Source organism: Pseudophryne corroboree, chromosome 4, assembly GCF_028390025.1.
Source record: "Pseudophryne corroboree isolate aPseCor3 chromosome 4, aPseCor3.hap2, whole genome shotgun sequence".
Lineage (NCBI taxonomy): Eukaryota > Metazoa > Chordata > Amphibia > Anura > Myobatrachidae > Pseudophryne > Pseudophryne corroboree.
The window spans coordinates 358,574,310-358,594,995 of record NC_086447.1 but is presented as its reverse complement, the minus strand read 5'-3'; the positions used below and the strand labels follow the sequence as shown (position 1 = coordinate 358,594,995).

Below are 20,686 nucleotides of genomic sequence, written 5' to 3'. Positions count from 1 at the left end.
GTTTGGTAGCATCAGTGGGTGATGGACGCGGAATCTAAAAGGAGTGTGGAAGCCTTGCCCTTCACAGGTGAGTGGCTGTTTGGTGATGAATTGGATACCTGGATTTTGAAGGCTACTGCCGGAAAGTCCACGTACCTTCCCTCTGCTGCTCCGCCGGCTTTACGTTTTTACAGTGGACCGTCACTGCAGTCCTTTCGGACAGCGTGCTTTTAAGGGTAAGGCGAGAGGTGGCATGAGGCTCCAGAGGTAACTAACGTAAACCTGCCACCACTGGTTCTCAGGACCAGAGCGTTCGCTCTGTTACCTCAAAGCCGTCCGCATGACTGTATCCCTCTGCTCCAGGGGGATCTCAGGGTGGGAGCTCGTCTGAGATTCTTCAGCTCTGTCTGGAACGACTCCTGCCAGGATGCCTGGGTAAAAGACCTGATCTCCCAGGACTACAAACTGGAGTTCCAAAGTTCTCCGCCTCACAGGGTTTTTAAGTCTGGTTTACCAGCTTCAGAAACCATACGCCTCACATTACATAGTTTACAGAGTTTCTGAGGTTGAGAAAAGTTTGTCCATCAAGTTCAACCTGTTTGTGTTCTCTTACACTGTATTATTTTCAGGACTAATTTTAACTGTTGATAAAGTCGGCCGTTGTGTTGTGTTTTTTCCTCATTTTATTATAACTATAGTGCCTGACCTATGTACAATAACCCTGTATATCCTTATCCATTAGGAATTTATCTAGCCATTCTTAAAAGTATTGACCGAGTCTGCCAATACTACTCTCTCAGGCAGGGAATTCCAATCTCGTATTGTCTTTACTGTGAAAAAACCTTTTTGCCTCTGTGTGCGGAATCTCCTCTCCTCTCCTCTAACTTAAATGAGTGTCCACGTGTCTTCTGTGTTGATCTTACCAAAAACAGATCCCCCGCAAGCTCCGAGTATTGTCCCCTTAAATATTTATAAATGTTGATAATTTCCCCACTTAGTCTCCTCTTTTCCAATGTAAACATGCCAGGACTTGCAAGTCTTTCCTGGTATTCCAATGTCTCCATCCCCTTAATGAGTTTGGTCGTCCTCCTCTGAACCTTTTATAGTTCCAGGATATCCTTTTTGTAGCATGGTGCCCAAAATTGTGCGCAGTATTCCAGATGGGGCCTCACTAGGGATTTGTATAGTGGGAGTATAACACTCTCATCCCTTGCATCAATACCCCTCTTTATGCATGCTAGTACCTTGTTTGGCTTTTTTTGCTGCTATCCTACATTGGGTACTGCTGCTAAGTTTGTTATCTATGTGAACACCTAAGTCTTTTTCCAGTACGGAGTCCCCTAAAATCACCCCATTTAGTATGTAGGTGTTACTTTTGTTCTTGCTACCAAGGTGCATTACCTTGCACTTGTCTGTATTGATACTCCTTCTCCATTTTGCTGCCCATGATTACAGTTTAACTAAGTTGATCTGGAGAGACACAGTATCTCCCTCCGAGTTTATAACCTTACATAGTTTGGTATCGTCTGCAGAAATTTACACCATGCTCTCTAGACCTTCTGCTAGATTGTTAATGAAAATGTTGAACAATAGTGGTCCAAGTACAGACCCTTGTGGCACACCACTTAGTACTACAGTCCAATTTGAAAAAGTTCCATTCACCACAACGCGCTGCTCCTTATTATCTAACCAATTACTAACCCAAGTGCATATTGTGCTCCCTAGCCCCAGTTCTTGTAACTTGTAGATAAATGACATGTGCGGCACTGTGTCGAAAGCTCTAGCAGAGTCTAAAAAGATTACATCCACCACCTTAACCTGATCAAGGTTCGCACTAACTGTTTCGTAAAAGCCTAGTAAGTTTGTTTGACACGATCTATCCTTCACAAATCCATGTTGGTTTCTGATAATAACCTTTTTGGCTTCAAGGAACTTCTGTATACTATCCCTAAGAATGCTTTCTAGTACTTCCCCCACTATAGATATAAGACTAACTGGTCTATAATTGCCTGGTTCAGCTTTACTTCCCTTTTTGAAAATCGGCACTACTTACACTATACGCCAGTCTTTGGGAACCATGCCTGATGTAAGTGAATCACTGAAGATTAAAAATAGAAGTCTTGCTAGTTCGGAATGTCGCTCCATGAGAACCCTTGGGTGAATACTGTCGGGACCAGGTGACTTATTAATCTTAATTTTTTTTTCAATCGGTCACAGACTTCCTCCTCATTTAAATAAGAGGCCATTCAAAAATTGGCTCAGACCCAGGTCATTGTTCCTGTGTCACTTCAGCAACAAGGCGAGGGATACTATTCCAGCCTTTTCGTGGTACCAAAACCGGACCGTTCAGTGAGGCCCATTTTGAATCTAAACTCGTTAAACCTGTATCTGTGGGTTTTTCGGTTCAAAATGGAGTCTCTGAGAGCAGTTATCTCAGGTCCGGAGGAGGGGGGAGTTCTTGGTCTCTCTAGATATAAATAATGCTTACCTCCATATTCCAAAAATGCCGCCTCATCAGGCCTACCTCAGGTTTGCCCTGTTGGAGGAACACTACCAGTTCCAGGCGCTGCCCTTTGGCCTCTCCACAGCCCCAAGGGTCTTCACCAAGGTGATGGCGGAAATGATGTTCCAACTCAGGATTAAGGGAGTAAACATTGTCCCCTACCTGGACGATCTGGTGATCAAACCCACATCAAGGGAACTTCTGCTAGACAGCATCTGCCACACCATGTCCCTGTTGTCACGCCACGGTTGGATTCTGAATTTTCAAAAATCCCACCTGGTGCCAACCCAGCGTCTCCAGTTCCTCGGAATGGTCTTGGACACAGTGGCTCAGAAGGTCTTCCTTTCTGCAGACAAAGCGAAGGCGCTTCAGGAGTTGGTTCGGGCTGTTCTGCATCCAAACAGGGTCTCTGTCCATCTTTGCACCCGTCTGTTGGGGAAATATGGTGGCCTCCTTCGAGGCCATTCAATTTGGCAGATTCCATGCGAGGACCTTCCAACTGGATCTCCTGAAAAAGTGGTCTGATTCGCACATACAAATGCACCAGGTCATATGTCTCTCACCACAGGCCAGGATTTCTCTCCTATGGTGGTTGCAGCCCTCCAACCGCTTGGAGGGGCGGAGTTTTGGGATCCAGGATTGGATTCTCTTGACCACGGACGCAAGCCTTTGGGGCTGGGGAGCTGTTACCCAAGGGGCACAGTTTCAGGCGTGGTGGTCAAGCCTCGGAACCTGCCTTCTTATAAACATACTGGAACTCAGAGTGATATACAATCCTCTGCTGCAGGCTTCTCATCTGCTCCAAGGTCAAGCCATTCAATCAGACAATGCCATGGCTGTGGCTTACATCAATCGGCAAGGAGGGACGAAGAGCAGGACCTGCATGCGGGAGGTATCCAAGATTCTACTCTGGGTCGAAAGGAATGCAAGGGCGGTTTCGGCCATATTCATTCCAGGTGTGGACAACTGGGAGGTGGACTTTTAAGTCGTCGTGACCGCCACTCAGGAGAGTGAGTTCTCCACCCTCAGGTGTTTCAACTGATAACAGATCTGTAGGGCTGTCCACAGATCGATCTGATGGCCTCTCGTCTCAACAACAAGCTTCAGTGCTATTGTTCCAGGACGAGGGACCCTCTAGCAGTGGTTGTGCTGACGACTCCATGGGTTTACCAGCTGGTGTGCCTGTTTCCTCCGATTCCGTTGCTCCCCAGGGTTCTAAAAAGAATCAGGAGAGAGGGAGTTCAGGCAATTCTCATTGCCCCCGACTGGCCTCGGAGAGCTTGGTATTGGATCTTCTGGCCATGGCCATAGGAGATCCCTGGCCCCTAGCAATAAGGGAGGATCTTCTTCAGCAAGGGCCGTTCGTCTATCTGGACTTATGGCAGCTTTGTTTAACGGCATGGCGGTTGAGCTGAACCTTCTAGCTGAAAAGGGAATTCCGGGTACGGTTATTACCACCATGATTCAAGACAGGAAGGCTGTCACGTCGAAGCATTACCACCATATTTGGAAAAGATATGTCTCCTGGTGTGAGGGCCAAAAATATCTTTCTGCAGACTTCAACCTGGGATGGTTTCTGCGTTTCTTACAGGCTGGTGTGGATATGGGCCTACGGTTGGGCTCCATAAAAAAGTTCATATCTCTGCCTTGTCCATTTTCTTTCAGAAGAGATTGACTGCTTTGCAGTTCAGACATTCCTGCAGGGTGTCCTTCCCATCCAGCTTCCAGCTGCCCACGGCACCTTGGGATCTAAATGTGGTGTTGTCCTTTCTCCAGTCCTATTGGTTTGAACCTCTGTCAGTGGAGGACAAGTACTTTACGTGGAAGACTGTTATGCTGTTAGCTTTGGCTTCCACTAGGCGCGTTTCAGAGCTCAGAGCTTTGTCCTGTAGAAGTCGCTACCTGGTCTTTCATGTGGACAGAGCGGAACTCAGGACTCGACAACGGTTTCTGCATTCCACTTGAATCAGACCATTGTGGTTTCGGCACCTCGGCCACTTCCTCTATTCCGGAGTCCTTGGATGTGGTACGAGCCCTGAGGATTTATGCCAAGAGGACTGCTGCGGTTCGAAAATCGGATTCCCTCTTTGTGCTATATGATGATCTCGAAAAGGGTCATACTGCTTCTAAGCAGTCCATTGCCCGTTGGATTAGGCTTACTCTTCAGCAGGCCTACGCTTCGGCGGTCTTGCCTATTCCTCTGTCTGTCATGGCCCACTCCACCAGGTCTGTGGGTTCTTCCTGGGTTGCTGCCCGGGGTGTTTCGTCGCTACCTGGTCAGGGACAAACACGTTTGTCAAGTTTTACAGGTTTGATACCCTGGCTACAGAGGATGTCCAATTTGGACATATGTTGTTACAGGCGTCTCAGCATGTTCCCACCCGTTCTTGGAGCTTTGGGACGTCCCCATCGTACTGAGTTGTCCCCAGTATCCCTCATGGATGATGGAGAAAATAGGATTTTAATTACCGACTGGTAAATCCTTTTCTCGTAGCCCATAAGGGATACTGGGCGCCCACCTCTGTGCTTCGACTTCCTGCAAGTTTAGTTCTTGTGTGATGTTCGTTACACAGCTGTTGCTGTTCTATGGTTCACTAGCTGTTGCTAGTATGTTTGATGTTGGTGTGCTGGTTCGTTTATTTTACCACTAGTTGTATTGTTATGTTCCTCCTCTCAAGTATGTCCATCTCCTTTGGGCACAGTTTTCCTAGACTGAGCTGTGTGGGAGGGCATAGTGGGGAGGAGCCAGCACACCCTGTTGAAGAAATTTAAAGTGCACTGGCTCCTCTGGACCCCATCTATACCCCATCGTACTAAGTTGTCCCCAGTATCCCTTATGGACTACGAGAAAAGGATTTACCGGTGGGTAATTAAAATCCTATTTTATTTGCATTGTATCACCCATTGTGATTGCTGTATTCTATTTTCCATTATCAGACACAATTGATTGTAATTGCAGTTACCTTTTATACAAATAGACGCACACAAATTAATTAGACAGTTGTCTAGATTCCCTTGCTATGACGTCACTGTATTTATAACTCCTAATATACTTATGATCATATAAATTGGATGTCAGTACTATAATTATTTAGGTGTACACCCCATAAATGATTTATATGAATAATTTATAGCTTTATTGTGTCAAAAAGAAATCCTGTTATCCTTTCACCATAGTCCATACCTCCCAACATTTACACATGCCTAATCAGGACAGAATATACCCTGCCCAGATCCACCTATATCCCTCCCCAATCTGGCCTGACTTTTGGTCAAGTCTCCACCCCTTTTTCAGCTAGCTATTTGGGCCTGACCCACAAATATTAGGACGATTGGAAAGTATACTTTCACTATTGTCTGCCTTTAGAACACCACCTTTTTTGACTTGATGAGGACAGCATTCAAAAACCTCTGATTTATTATTTACTTATGTTTCTCTTGTCAGATTACATTAAAAGGCTCCGGTACTGTGAGTACTTGGGTAAGTATTTTTGCCAATGCTGCCATGAGAACGCCCAATCTGTTATTCCCGGGCGCATTCTGCGGAAATGGGACTTCAGCAAATATTATGTTAGTAACTTCTCCAAGGACCTTCTCACCAAGATTTGGAGTGATCCACTTTTCAACCTGCATGATATCAACAATGCTATGTACCGAAAAGTGAAGGCTCTGGAGCAAGTCCGGGTAGGTGTCACTTCATGCTAGTATGATACAGTTATAACCTAGACAGACATTTGAGAGGAATAGGCAAGAATGTTGCACATGTAATATAGGCTACATCGTTGTCTGTCTTAATAGAGGCTGTTCATTGTTTATTTTTACAGCTCTTAAGAATCCAGCTAGTGCATTTGAAAAATATGTTCAAAACTTGCAGACTGGCTAAAAGGTGAGACTTGCCTTTAAAGCGTTGAGTGCTTTTCCATAGATACAGATGGTGATAACTTGTGAAGTAAACCCACTCTCTCACTTCTCCATCCTCTCTCTGACCATTTTCTCCCTTTCTTTCTCACTTGATTCACATCAACTTCTCCTCTCATGGTTGCATTCGCCAAGCACAGCTGTGCTGTTATTGACCCTGCCCTTCTCCTCTTTTGGACACCATCCTTTCTCCCTTCTCCGCCCTTTTCTGCGGTGACCAAGCTGTTTCATTTTACAACTCAATCTTCCTCACTGATCTTAACTCTCTGCTCCTGCCATCACTCTCAGCCTTCGCTGGGCAGCTCCTCAACCCTGGCACTTAGACAATACCTTCAGAAATGCTTCCAGACAGCTGAACGCTAATGGATAAAATCACACATTTATGCTGACTACCTTCATTTTAAGTTCCTGCTTGCTTTCTACAACTCTTCTGTCTCATATTAAACAATCATACTGTCCTCTCCACCCAGTCTTCTAATGCATACCACCTGTTTGCTGCCTTGCACTCCCTCCTCTGATGCATTTCCCACTTCCTCTCTGTCCTGTACCTTACCACCCACTTCACTAGTAAAATTGAAGCTATCTACAGCAATCTTTTCTATCCAGCCCCTTGCCAGTATCCTCTTGCATCTGCATCCCCACTCTTATTGCCTTCTCTCCCACCTGCAGGGAAGGAGTCCACATCCACCTTTACCTGCCTTCCCCCTCCACTTTGCAACTTGATCCTACACTCTTCCTCCTCCTTTGGTCTATCTCTCTTTAACCTATCCCCTGGGGCATAAATAGACCTTAGTGGGCTCCATATCAAAATTTCTCTAGCATCCATAACGGATATTGGAGACACATTAGTACGATGGGTATAGACGGGGTCCAAAGGAGCCAGTGCACTTTAAATTTCTTCCACTGGGTGTGCTGGCTACTCCCCTCTATGCCCCCTCCTACAGGCAGTTTAGAAAAAAGTGCCCTCAGGAGAGGTTGCACACTCTGCTAGCTCCAGAGTTTTCCTTAATTTTCTTTTAAACTTTTGTTTATTTCGGTATGCTATTTGGGCAACAGCATACCTGCACCGTGGGAGTTAGGGGAGGGGACGGTCGCCGGCCACGCGAGGTGCAGAGCCGCTTCCCCGCTGCAGGACCACCGTCCTGAGGGGTTGTTTGTTCAGCGAGGCACTGCGCCTTGGCTGTCGCAACCGCAGCCCGCCGCACACCCCTAACACTGCATGAAGGTGATCGTCGGTGGTGAGTACACACCGGGGACCTCGCTAGAGGGGTCCCCCGGTTCTTGGTGCGGCAGAAGCGCGGGTGAGGCTGAGGCATATGGGTCCCTCCTGGGGGGACCCCGCTGTAGCCCCTGCGTGAGACTGGCTAGCGATGGCTGTAACAAACATTCATGTGAGGCTACAACATGGTTAGGAGACAGGGCCAGTATAAATATATCTATGTAGCTCCGGCGCCATTACGGGGGGTGGAGCTATATCAGAGCGGGCTCCGCTGTATTTTGGCGCCTTCCTCTGCATAAGCAGCAGCCGCATCACACAGCTCCTCCAGACTTACACGCTGGATCACTGGTACAGGGTGTGGATTAGGGGGAGAGCCGCTATTTGTGCACAGATATTATTCCTCTGAAGGAATTACATTGTATAAGCTGTTCTCACTGTTATGTAAAAATGCTGACAGCCTCACTGGGGCTCTGCAGCGTTGGGTGCGCTGGTGTCCTCTCTTCCTCTGTGTCTCCTCTCACATGCAATAGGGCAGGCTTGCATTGTAATCAGTCTGTGTTGTATGTGTATTGTGTATTTCATTATGGTAAAACAAAAGTTATGCAGTGTATGTAATGCCAGATTCTCCCCTCTTTCATCTGGTTCCATATTATGTGAGCAGTGTAGTCTGTCCTCACAACAAGCTGAGGACAATGAGGGGGAGAGTCACGAGCCCACCTGGCTGGGGGCTATCAAAACTATGATGTCTGATATGTCATCTCAACTAACTGCAAATGCCAACAAAACACAAGAACTGCAAAAAGCACTAGCAGATCTAGCTGCCAGGGCTGCTGATCCTGATTATGATATACAGGATGATGTGGATCCCATAGGTGGGGATTCCACTCCTACACAGGGTATTGAACCCCTCGTTTTAGCTATAAGGGATGTGCTAAAGCTACCCCTAGAGGACGCTTCAAATCAGCAGTTGTTTTTCCTCCCTCAAGACAGACTGACTGTCACATTTCCTGATTCTAAAGAATTAGATGACTTATTTAAGCTAGCCTGGAAGAATCCAGATAAGAAATATCAGGTGTCAAAACAGTTTTTGCAAACATTCCCCTTTGCCTCTGAGTGTAGAAAGTTCTGGCAAGAATCTCCGGCTGTAGATATCGGTCTCTCTCCTCTCTAAAAAGAAGGCTGTACTTCCGGCTCCGGGCTCCTTTACGGTAAAGGACTCTGGGGATAGGAAAATTGAGGCCACACTGAAATCTATCTACATTGCGGCAGGTGTATCTCAAAGACCGGTCATTGCAGGTTGCTGGATGACACAAGCAATTCACTCCTTGGCTACTCAAATTCAGAAGGGTCTCTCGGGTGACATGACCCTAGTTACTACGGTGACTTTCCTAAAACACATTCAGGACACGGCAAGAGTCCTTTGTGCCTCCCTAAAAGTGATTGGCAATATTAATGCTAGAACCACTGCTATGGCTGTGTCAGCATGCAGAGCCATATGGTTGCGTCAGTGGATTGCAGACGCTGACTCCAAACGCAGTGTGGAATCTCTTCCCTTTACAGGTGAATGGCTCTTCGGAGGCTAATTGGACGCGTGGATTCCAAAGCTGCTCCCTCGGGGACTCCGCCTGCTAGACGTACCTACCCGGTCCTCCAGATTTCGATCTAGGGCCAGAGGTGCATCAAATGCAGCTAGAGGCACCTAAGAAACCAGCCGTTGCCAGCTCTCAAGAACAGAACACCAGTTCAGCTTCCGCAAAGACCTCAGCATGACTGTGCCCGCCCACCCTGGGAGGATCTCGAGGTGGCAGCCCGGTTACGTCACTTCAGCCACATCTGGGAAAGTTCCTGCCAGGACACCTGGGTAAGGGACCTTATTTCTCAGGGTTACAAGCTGGAGTTCGATGGTGCTCCTCCCCAACCATTTTTCAAATCAAGCTTACCAGCTTTGGAAAATATGTGTTACGCTACTACAGGCCATCGCAAAGTTGGTCCAGTCCCAAGTCATTGTTGTAGTACCTCTGCAACAGCAAGGACAAGGTTACTACTTCAGTCTGTTCGTTGTGCCAAAACCAGACGGGTCTGTGAGGCCAATTTTGGATCTGAAGTCCTTGAATCCTTACCTAAAGGTTTTCAAATTCAAGATGGAATCTTTTAGAGCAGTGATCGCAGGCCTGGAACGTCAGGAATTCCTAGTGTCCCTGGATATCAAAGACGCCTACCTTCATATCCCAATTTGGTCTCCTTAGCAGGCCTATCTGAGGTTCGCCTTGCTGAACGATCACTAACAGTTCCAGGTGTTACCTTTTGGCCTATCTACAGCTCCGAGGGTATTCACAAAGGTGATGGCGGAAATGATGTTCCAGCTCAGGGTCCAGGGGGTCAACGTGGTCCCTTACCTGGACGATCTCCTGATAAAAGTGAGTTCCAGGGAGCTCCTACTGCTCCATATAGATCGCACTATACACCTTCTGTCACACCACGGGTGGATCCTCAATTTACAGAAGTCCCACCTGGAGCCATCTCAGCGGCTCCTGTTTCTGGGAATGCTACTGGATACTGTAGCACAGAAAGTCTTCCTCCCAGAGGACAAAGTGAGAACTGTCCAGGAAATGGTTTGCATGGTTCTCCGACCGACTCGAGTTTCCATTCATCTTTGCATAAGATTGTTGGGAAAGATGGTAGCCTCGTTCCGAGGCCATCCTGTATGGACGGTTCTATGCCAGACCCTTTCAACTGGACATCCTGAACAAGTGGTCCGGTTCCCATCTTCAGATGCACTGGGTGATTCAACTGTCACCCAGGCCAGGATTTCACTCCTGTGGTGGCTGCATTCTCCCAATTTCCAGGTAGGTCGATGCTTCGGAATTCAGGATTGGATTCTCCTCATGACGGATGCGAGTCTGAGAGGATGGGGGGCTGTCGCCCAAGGGGTGAAGTTCCAGGGCAGGTGGTCTGCCCAAGAGGCCCTACTTCCGATCAACATCCTGGAACTTCGGACTATCTACAATGCCCTGACTCAGGCCTTCCTTCTGCTCTGAGATCAAGCAATCCAGGTAAAGTCGGACAACGCAATGGCTGTGGCCTACATCAATCGACAAGGAGGGACAAAAAGCAGGGCCTGCATGCGAGAAGTATCAAGAATACTCCTCTGGGTGGAAAGAAATGCGCTAGCACTGTCCGCAGTCTTCATTCTGGGAGTGGACGATTGGGAAGTGGACTTCTTGAGTCGCCACAATCTCCACACAGGGGCCTATATTCTCAATTGTTTTAACAGATCATCGACCGGTGGGGTTGCCCCCAGATCGACATGATGTCGTCTCGCCTCAAAAAGAAACTTCGCTCCTATTGCTCGCGAACCAGAGACCCTCAGGCGTGCGCAGTGGGTGCACTGACGTCGTCTTGGCCTTACCAGCTGGTCTACATATTTCCTCTGATTCCGTTGATCCCAAAGGCGCTTAAGAGGATCCGGCATCAAGGAGTACAAGCAATTCTGCTTGCCCGGATTGGCCCCAGAGAGAGTGGTACGCGGATCTTCTGGACATGTCCGTCGGAGACCCTTGGCCTCTACCACTCAGAAGAGATCTTCAACAACAAGGCCCGTACGTCTACCCAGACTTCCGGCGGCTTCGTTTGACGGCATGGAAGTTGAGCGGAACAGTCTAGCTCACAAGGGACTTTCCAAAAAGGTCATTGCCACTATGATGTAAGCCAGAAAACCTGTGATGTCAAAACACTATAATAATATCTAGCGGAGATACGTCTCCTGGTGTGAGGAATGCACATATCCATCTGCCGATTTTTCACTTTTGAAGATTTCTTTGTTTCCTGCAGGCTGGAGTGGATCAAGGCTTACGTCTGGGATCCATTAAGGTTCCAATTTTGGCTTTTTCAATCTTCTTCCAAAAGAAGTTGGCTATACTGCATGAAGTTCAGACCTTCTTGCAAGGGGTGCTTCACATCCAACCTCCATTTGTGCCCTATCCCCCCCACCCCAACCAGGGACACATTATTTCACAGCTAACCGCAGTGGGCATCCATCCCTCATGGCCACACAGCTAAGGGGGGACCCTCAGGCAAATCACCCCTCCTCAGCCACCCTTTGAGCGCACAATCTCCCCCACCCTATGGCCACATCACTACCACCTCCGAAGCCGTAATCCCGGGTCACGCATAGACCCTCTTACTGGAGAGCTCTGTGCAGCCACAGTTTGGAAACAGACAGCGCAGGCTGGGACGGACAGGAGGAGTTGACGCAGGCCAGGATGGACAGGCACAGCAGTCGGCACAAACAGAGATCCACACTCCGCACATGCACTACTGTGTATGAAATGGCCACCAAAATCCATACACGCCCACAAATCTCTGCTGGGGCTGGTGAGGATCTGCTTTCTCCCTCCCTGCATAACCTGGTTGCCAGGCAGCAGAATTTGGTCGTCATGGCAACCTGGCCACAGGCTTTGTCGAGTCCTAGTTTAACCCCTACTTATGCAGTTGCTACTTTTCTGCATTTACCTCTGTTTCCTGCTTCTCCGGAACCCTAAACCACTAAGAACCCAATTCAGATGACTCGCCCTCATGTACAAAGCCTTAATCAACTCCTCCCATCCCTAGACCTCTAACCTCATCTCTGTTCACACTCCCTGCCAGCCCTCTCTGCTATCTTCTGACCATGGCCTCACTTCCATCCTGGTCACTTCCTCTCATGCTTGCCTCGAAGATGTCGATCAAGCCGCCCCCATCCTATAGAACTCCCTCGGCCAGTCAGACTAACCACCAATCTCCCCAGTTTGAAATCCTCCTTGAAACCTACCTTTTTATTAAAGTGTACCAGTCATCTAACCCCTCCTCCATCTACCATTCATAGTTCATCCTCTGTTTACAACATTCCCTTAGAATGTAAGCATATACATGTAGGGCCCTTCACCTCTGCTCCGCTCCCACTCCCTTCTGTCCTTCTCCCCTTCCATTGGCTCTGACTTTGTTTGCCCATACATTGGGTACAGGATTACTGAGTACTGAATTGATTCCCATCCGCGAGTAACCTCTATATGCGCCTGTTATTATCAGCTTGTTTTCCTACACTTGCCCCTGTTATTTGTCCTACCCAGTCTGTGGTGTGGTATTGTTTGGTATTTATGCTATATACTTATGCTTTGGCGTCCTGTTGCATTTGTTATTTATGCTTTGATACCATGTTTTCTGTGTTTTAATCTGTACTGCATGGTGTATTTTAAGATAATAGGTTAAAGATAGAAATATAATTTTTTTTATATTTGTGTTATGCAGCATTGTTGTACTTCATATTGTATCTAAAGTTCCATCATATTCTTGTTTTTTACATAGCATACTGGAATTATATGACAGTGTGCCCGGACACCTTACGGAAGACCTCCATCTCTTCTCCTTAAATGATCTCGCTGCCATAAAGAAGGGGGAATTGGCTCCACGATTGAAGGAATTAGTAAGGCTGGGAACCTTGCATGTGGATAAATGCATGGTAAGTATCTACAAAATAAAGAACATTTTCTTAAGGTGCAATTATCATTACAATTGTGTAGACCAGTGCCTACTGCACTTCAAAAGCTTTAGAAAGAGCCATATAGTTCTGATCAACTGCATCTAATGCTGGGTACACACTAGCAGATATATCTATAGACAGACCTGGCAGTGTGTTTAGCATTGTGTATGTCAAACACTGCCCGATCCGTCGGGACTGACATCATGAAGTGGGCGGGCGTTTACATGCGCCCGCCCAGTTCGGCAGTCAATCACCGCCGGCTAGTGCAGCATGTGTAAGGGCGGTCAGCTCACGCACAACGATGTCATCGGCTGTGCTGCAGTGCTGACGCAATATGTTTGTGAACGAACAACGGCGTTCAGACGTACCGTTCGTACAAACTGTCCGACAGACCCGCGATATATCGGCCGTTCAGTAGAACACCCGATATAACGGCCAGTGTTTACCCACCATAAGTCCACATTTTAGTTTTCAATAATGTTTAACGATGTTGTGCACTAATGTTCTATTACTGCCTATTAGATCACTGCCTACTTATGTTCTTGCTCTATAGCTGTGCCAGGCCAAGGGCTTCATATGTGAGTTCTGTCAGAATGAAGACATCATTTTCCCATTCGAGTTAGTGAAGTGTCGAAGATGTGAAGGTATGTTCCAGCAGAAACCGCTACCTTGCCATATAAATCTGTTGGTGTATCCTATTAGAGTGTAAGCACAAGGTACACTATACAGTGCAGGGATAAATGAGCGAAACTGTGAAACTTCCTTAAGAATGATTTGTTTGCAGTCTGTAGACTGTCATTCGTAGGTGGCTCCCATGTCCCTAATACTGAAATCATTGCAGTTCTAAGTGTATAAAGTGGAGAAGCTGCCCATAGCAACCAGTTTGCTTCGAGATGTCATTTTTCTAGCAGTGACTGTGAAATGACAGCTAGAGGCTAATTGGTTGCTATGGGCAACTTCTCCACTTTATATTTCTCCAAGGTTTGATAAATCTCCCCCTATATGTTACAACTCTAAATTTTTCTCTCTCCGACAGATTGCAAGGCCTGTTATCACAGATACTGCTTCCGCTCTGACCACTGCCCAAAGTGTGAACGTTTACGGGCAAGGAGGGATCAAATGGCCAGACAGAGCCTTGAGTCCTACAATTCTGAACAAGAGGAGGAGGAAACGTCACAGGAGAGGAATGCTGATTGAATGTGTTTAAGTAACAATAAGGGGAGTGAAGTGTATGTTGTAATTCCCATGGCCACTAGGAAGCATTATGAGCCACATTACACTGCAGCTTGGGTTCTTCCAGCAAGAGGTTCATTGAAAGGCTACTCCCAAAGTACATTTGCTGCTTTCAAGTTATTGTGATGGGTTGGGTACAATATCCGGTGCTCAGCATGCCGACTGTCTGAATCCCGGCAGGGGAATCCAGACAGACTTTGGTAAATTTTGTAATCATAAACCTAATCCTCCCCTCTCGCTGACCTAACCTTGACCCCAGTACAATCCGTTGGGATTCTGCTGACTGGATTCTGACCGTCTGCATGCCGAGTGCTGGGATTGACTACATCTCATTGGGATTACTCAGTTATTTCAGTTTTATTTGTTTCTGGCAAGCAAAATATAGTTTAACTCGCGGTTCAGATGTGGCAGCCTTTTATTGTCCAAGTAAATAATATATTATGTCAAGTTTTGGATTGATTATTGCAGTCATGTAGGGCCCGATGGGATCCTGCAAGTGTGTGGCCAAATCAGGTTATGATCTTCCCTTCCATCATAACTGTGTTACAAGATCCGAGATTATGTGAAACTCCACTGATAGTTATACAAGTCCATTGTTGCCAAGAAATATTAGGTTTCTCTTTCTTTTAGCACATTATGGATAATTTCAGGTGAGCAAGTGGGGTGTGGCCTGTTCAAGCTCTTTGATGTAGAGCACAACTAGAAATAATATTGAAATAATAATCGGCAGCATGAATTTTGTCTGGGAAGTGGCGATGCGTTACAGCAGGTATAGGTAATCTGTGGTTGTGTATTTTGCCTTTCAGCTTCAGTTCCCTTTATGCTTATCCAGGCTGCTTTTGGCAGTGCATGCTGGGAGTTCTAGCTCATTACCTAAACCTGTAGTAAACCCTAGTGGTACAGTAATCATTAAATAACTGGGGGGGGGGGGGGAAATAACTGGAGGTTTCACTTTTCATGTTAAAGGGAAACAAATAGCTAACAAGATTGAATTGACATTACTATGTGGTCATTGGGTCACGTGACCATGTCCTGCTGTATTGCACTAATGTACTAACTGATTGTATGCCCAATCACAGTATTGATTTGTCCCGTCCAAAGGTTTGAGTAACATTTATTGTCTATTATTCATATATATTTTATGTTATTTAACTATATGCACTTTCTTAATCAGCATTTAAGGTGGTTCATTTAGCTGGAGCCTCAACGAGGACAGTTTGTCCCTAAATGACACAGAAAAAGAATGTATGCAAAGCACAGGTGGAGTGTTCTAAACATATCCTATCTGACATGGCAGCTCTTGGACACTCTCCTGTGCTTGTACTTCTTGGCACTCCTCTCTGCACCCACGCTGGACTGACTGTTGTTGGTGTGAAGGTTTCAGTGCAGAGCTGTTGAAGTTCATGAAATTCAGACCTTTGAGCAGCTCATCACTGTACAGACAGATATACATGAGCAAAACACGTCATTTATCTGCTCCATGCTAATGAAAGCCTACCGTGGCTTTGTTAACTTTTAGCATCTAGAATTCCTTAGATAAGGACTATGGAGTGTCTAAAGTACTCTTTAATCTGGTAGCGTGCACGCTGAACAGCTGAGGCAGTAATTTTTGGCTCACAACCAATATTAATAAGGAATAAATAACTTTACCGTGCAGCCATTATTCCAACAAAATGGCTGCATTCACTGTGGATTCTCTTTCAGCAGTTTTTTTGTACGTGTATAGAAAGACTGCTTTGTTGCAACTTTAATGTTTAAAATTGAAGTAGAAGCCAAATACACTTATACATTCATCTATTCGTGAGAATAGTCTGCCGGTGACTTCTTTGTGCTATCTTGAACAACATCATTTAAGATTCAAGCTATGCCTACAAGTTAGCTGCTTGGAGTAGGATTGTGTTATGTTTGTGGCACTGATCTTTTTTTCCTGTGCTGATTTTACGGATTTGTTTTAAGATCATTTCAGTGCAGACTCAGCTTATCATAGTAAGACACGTTTAACAGCATTTTTACACGCATTTTCATTTTGTCACAAATTGTAAAGCCTGTCATCTGTTTACTTTCATTACTACGTGCTCAGTGTCTCCTTTTATTAATGCACCTTTGTTCCTGATCTGCTACCTGTGAATTATGCACTTATTGTGGGGTACCTGATGACTGATTTACAACCCAGTGTTAAGCCCAGTACCCACGGGCCGATGCAGGAGAGATGTGTGCTGAGCGTACCGCTCAGCACACATCTCTCCTGCCGCTCAGCACAGCGCGATGTGTGCTGAGCGTGCGGGGGGAGACGGGGGGGCCGCTCATTTCACCCAGCGGGTGAAGTGAGCGACCCGCTAGATTGGCCTGCATGCAGGCCAATCTAGCAGCAGCAATAGCGATGTGCGGGGCCGCGCATCGCTATCGCTGAGGGGGCTACACACTGAGCGATCATGCCAATATTCTAAGCAATCTAGTCAGATTGCTTAGAATATCGCTCCGTGAGTACCCCCCCTTTAGATGCTGAATGTGCGCTTTCTGCTTTACTACCTTCATTCTATTGATTGGCACTTACAGAAACCCAGGTTTACACTAATCTGGCAGCTGTCTTCACTCCACAAGTTTTATTGCTCCTCTAATTTTATTCATTATTAATATTATTAAAGCATATGCAACTGAGCTGTAAGTTCTGCTGCATGCTGTCTTTAAGGTGTTGCCACAAGCAAAATGCTGGCCAGCAAAAGCAAAGCATAGACATTGTTACATGTTTTTGCATTGATAATACCCTTAGGCCTGGTACACACTAGATCGATATTGGCACGATTTTCCATAACTGAACAACAAGTCGTGCATATTGCCTAGTGTGTATGCCTGATTGCCCGCTCCCGCAGGTCACATGCGACAACTTCTGGCAGGTCATGCTGCATGGCCAAGCAGAAGATACCCTGTGCGACCTGATGCATTGTAATGAAGGATGGAAAGAGATGTCGTTCATTACATTGTGCAGTGTATACAGGCAATCTTGCATGGTCCATGGCAACTATCGTCAAGATTAGCGGTCATTCTAATGTGGACCCGGCATTAGTTCATTTAGTAGCAACAGCTTGTAAAATGAAGTGTAAAGGACCACTAACAACCAATGTTTGTGTATGGTGTATTCATGAGAAGGTTGTTGTCTGCACAGGGTGTTTATTTTGCTCACCCTGACGGCACAGTCTTATCAAGATAAATACTGTATGAGGCACTGCTGTAGGCTTCAGCTAAATATACCAATAACTCGGTCATAATAGTGACTGAAACCTGTACACTGTAAATGTGTTGTGATAACGCTGTAAATACTAATTGTTCCAATTGTATTATGATGCCTCATTGTCTGTTGCACAAAATAATTGCAATTCGTCCTAAATAAAAGAAACCATTGTAAAAAGGAAAGCTGAAAGTTTGTTTTAACTCCAGATTTTTATTGAATTATTTAAAATAGAAATAGAAATCAATACATAAATTGTGTTCCAGTTTAAAAAAAACAAAAACAAAAAACTATTAGCACCATATAACAGATCGTACAGTTATCCAGGCATTCCCGACCTCTGGCCTCAAGGCACACTAAAGGGCCCTACACACTTACCGATGTGTGTGTGGGTGATATGAACGATCTCGTTCAGTAATGAACGATAAATCGTCCATATTGCTCAGTGTGTGTGCACCAACAATGAACGATGCGCGTCCCCGCGATCATTCATCATTGGTTTTCCTTCGTTCTGCATAGCAAGCCAATTTGGACCATGGTCGTTAATCGGTGAAATTGACCATCGTCCAAATCGGAAACATTGGCAAGTGTGTAGGCCTATTACAGTTCAGGTTTTAGCAATATCAAGGCTTCATCACAGATGGTTAATTAGTACCTTAGTTATTTTGATTTAAGTCACCCGTGCATGGATATGACTAAAACCTAGACTGTTAATGTGCCCTAAGGAATGCCTGCAGTAATGGAACACCAGATAGATTTACAGTGACATTATGGGCGGTATCCTATTCACCAGATGCTGGCACTTATCGGCGATTATACTTCAGGTGCCCCTTGCATCCAAAGCATATTCCGCAATAACACATCCCCGATGCCATGCTTTTTCGTGCAATCGTGGGACTAATCAACACAGCCTCTAATTGGATACCATGATAATCACAATTGGTCATTAATCCGTTATTAATCGCGATATCCAGCCATTTTGATTGACCAAAATCGAATTGGGGCTAATAGGATACGACCCTATTTGTTAAACTGTTTAAAATGTAAGTTGCACTCTACAGTGATCAAGAGGGCATCGATTGCAGACTAGATGCACCCTCTCCATGTTTTTGACATGCTGCCCTATTCTGTAGATTTAAAACCATGTAAATAAATTGTCTGTTGTAGTTAAAATGGGATTTGATGGTTATAAGGGTTATGGTATGTATTTATAAATATTCAAAATGGTAAGACTTAATTTCAAGATAGATATTTTTGTCATTGTTGAAAAGAAACAACGAAATTAAGATCTGGGACATTCACATAACCATTTCAAATCACCGGTCAAATTGAGACGAACAATAACAGATGGAATTAAACTGTGCTTAAAACGAGATGTTCTCGTTCTAATACACCTGAAGCGTCTACCGGAAGGGAGAAGATGCAATGGTTAGGATGATTACAATCTTGTACAGTGCTTTTTCCTTTGCGGAGGCAGTTATCAACATAGATATCATCAATTGACGGAAGCTCACAGCCAACGATACTCATAGCTGTATGTACAACACGCTCCAGTATCTTCCGCTCACTCTTGGTGCTGTTACCATACCACACTATAATACAAAATGGCAACACGCTTTCAATTACACAGCGATAAAACTAAATTTGCCCTGGATAGGTTTGCAGCGTGCAATTTCCTAAGGAAGAATAGGCGCTGCTGGGCTTTCTTTGCAATACATGCAATATTAGTAGCCCACGTCAAATCACCTGAAATAACAGTGCCCAACAGTTTAAAATGTCTAACTCGCTCAACCGTTTAAGTTCTCGATAGTTAAAGGAATCAGCTCAGATCTCCCCTGGCGTCTGAAATACATAATTATCTCTTTGTTTTTTTCAAATTTAAAACCAAGCCATTGCTGTTGCTCCTCTTGACCAAGGCCTTAACCTTGTCACGGTACACCCTCTCATCACCGTGCGAGATGAGCCCCACAACAGTGGTGTCATCCGCAAACTTGATGATAGAATTTGTATTACCCTGGGGAATGCAATCATGGGTAAACAAAGCAAAAAAGGGGACTTAAAACACACACCTGAGGGGTACCCATACTGATTTTGATTACAGAGGACATTAAATTACCCATTTTCACTTGTTGGGGCCTAAGTGTATCATATTGGGCATAAGTTGTAAGCACTTGCATATCCCTGCATTATTAAAGGGATACTGCTCACACTCACTTTCTACCCCATCTGTGTCACCCCTGTCTGTGTGCCCCACCCCCTTTAGAATGTAAGCTTTCACGAGCAAGAGCCCTCTTCCCTCATGTGCTTTTACGTCTCTGATGGCACCAAATCCCTTGGTTTTCTGCCGCCCTGATACTTCAGTGCTGTTTACTGACGCAGCTATGTTTTATATACCCTGTACTTGTCCTATATTGTATTGAAGTGTAAGTCACTGTCTTATGTTTTGCTTATTTGTTTACTCTGTAATTAGGCGCTGCGGATCCCATGTGGCGCCATATAAATAAAGGATGAAAATAAAAATAATAGTGGGTCAAGATAAAATCACACAGTAATTTACTCTTAATATTTCCTTCCTCCATCTGTAGGGGTATAGTGAGGGTTCAGGAGCTAGCATTTAACTGGTCAGCTTTAGTAGTATTAAAGCTCCTCCCTTCCATACACCCAAACACTTCCTCAGTTTAAAATGAAGTGGTAAAGGAATAAGTCAGCACTAGGTTATCTAGTATGTATGGATATATATTAGTGATGTGCACCGGACATTTTTCGGGTTTTGTGTTTTGGTTTTGGATTCGGTTCCGCGGCCGTGTTTTGGGTTCGGACGCGTTTTGGCAAAACCTCCCTGAAAATTTTTTGTCGGATTCGGGTGTGTTTTGGATTCAGGTGTTTTTTTTACAAAAAAACCTCAAAAACAGCTTAAATCATAGAATTTGGGGGTCATTTTGATCCCATAGTATTATTAACCTCAATAACCATAATTTACACTCATTTCCAGTCTATTCTGAACACCTCACAATATTATTTTTAGTCCTAAAATTTGCACCGAGGTCGCTGGATGACTAAGCTAAGCGACCCAAGTGGCCGACACAAACA

At 45.4% G+C, this 20,686-nt stretch overlaps 1 protein-coding gene across 1 annotated transcript in view; it reads left to right on the top strand.

Moving 5' to 3' along the window:
* The window catches only part of RUBCN (rubicon autophagy regulator), a 100,914-nt gene extending 83,133 nt beyond the window's left edge, over positions 1-17,781 (top strand). The window contains exons 18-22 of the mRNA XM_063916533.1: positions 5,928-6,166; positions 6,307-6,368; positions 12,963-13,116; positions 13,691-13,781; positions 14,174-17,781. Of these exons, the coding sequence (XP_063772603.1) occupies positions 5,928-6,166; positions 6,307-6,368; positions 12,963-13,116; positions 13,691-13,781; positions 14,174-14,334 (707 nt within the window). The 3' untranslated portion in view covers positions 14,335-17,781. The remainder of the gene's footprint in view (positions 1-5,927; positions 6,167-6,306; positions 6,369-12,962; positions 13,117-13,690; positions 13,782-14,173) is intronic.
* Positions 17,782-20,686: the final 2,905 nt, after the last annotated feature.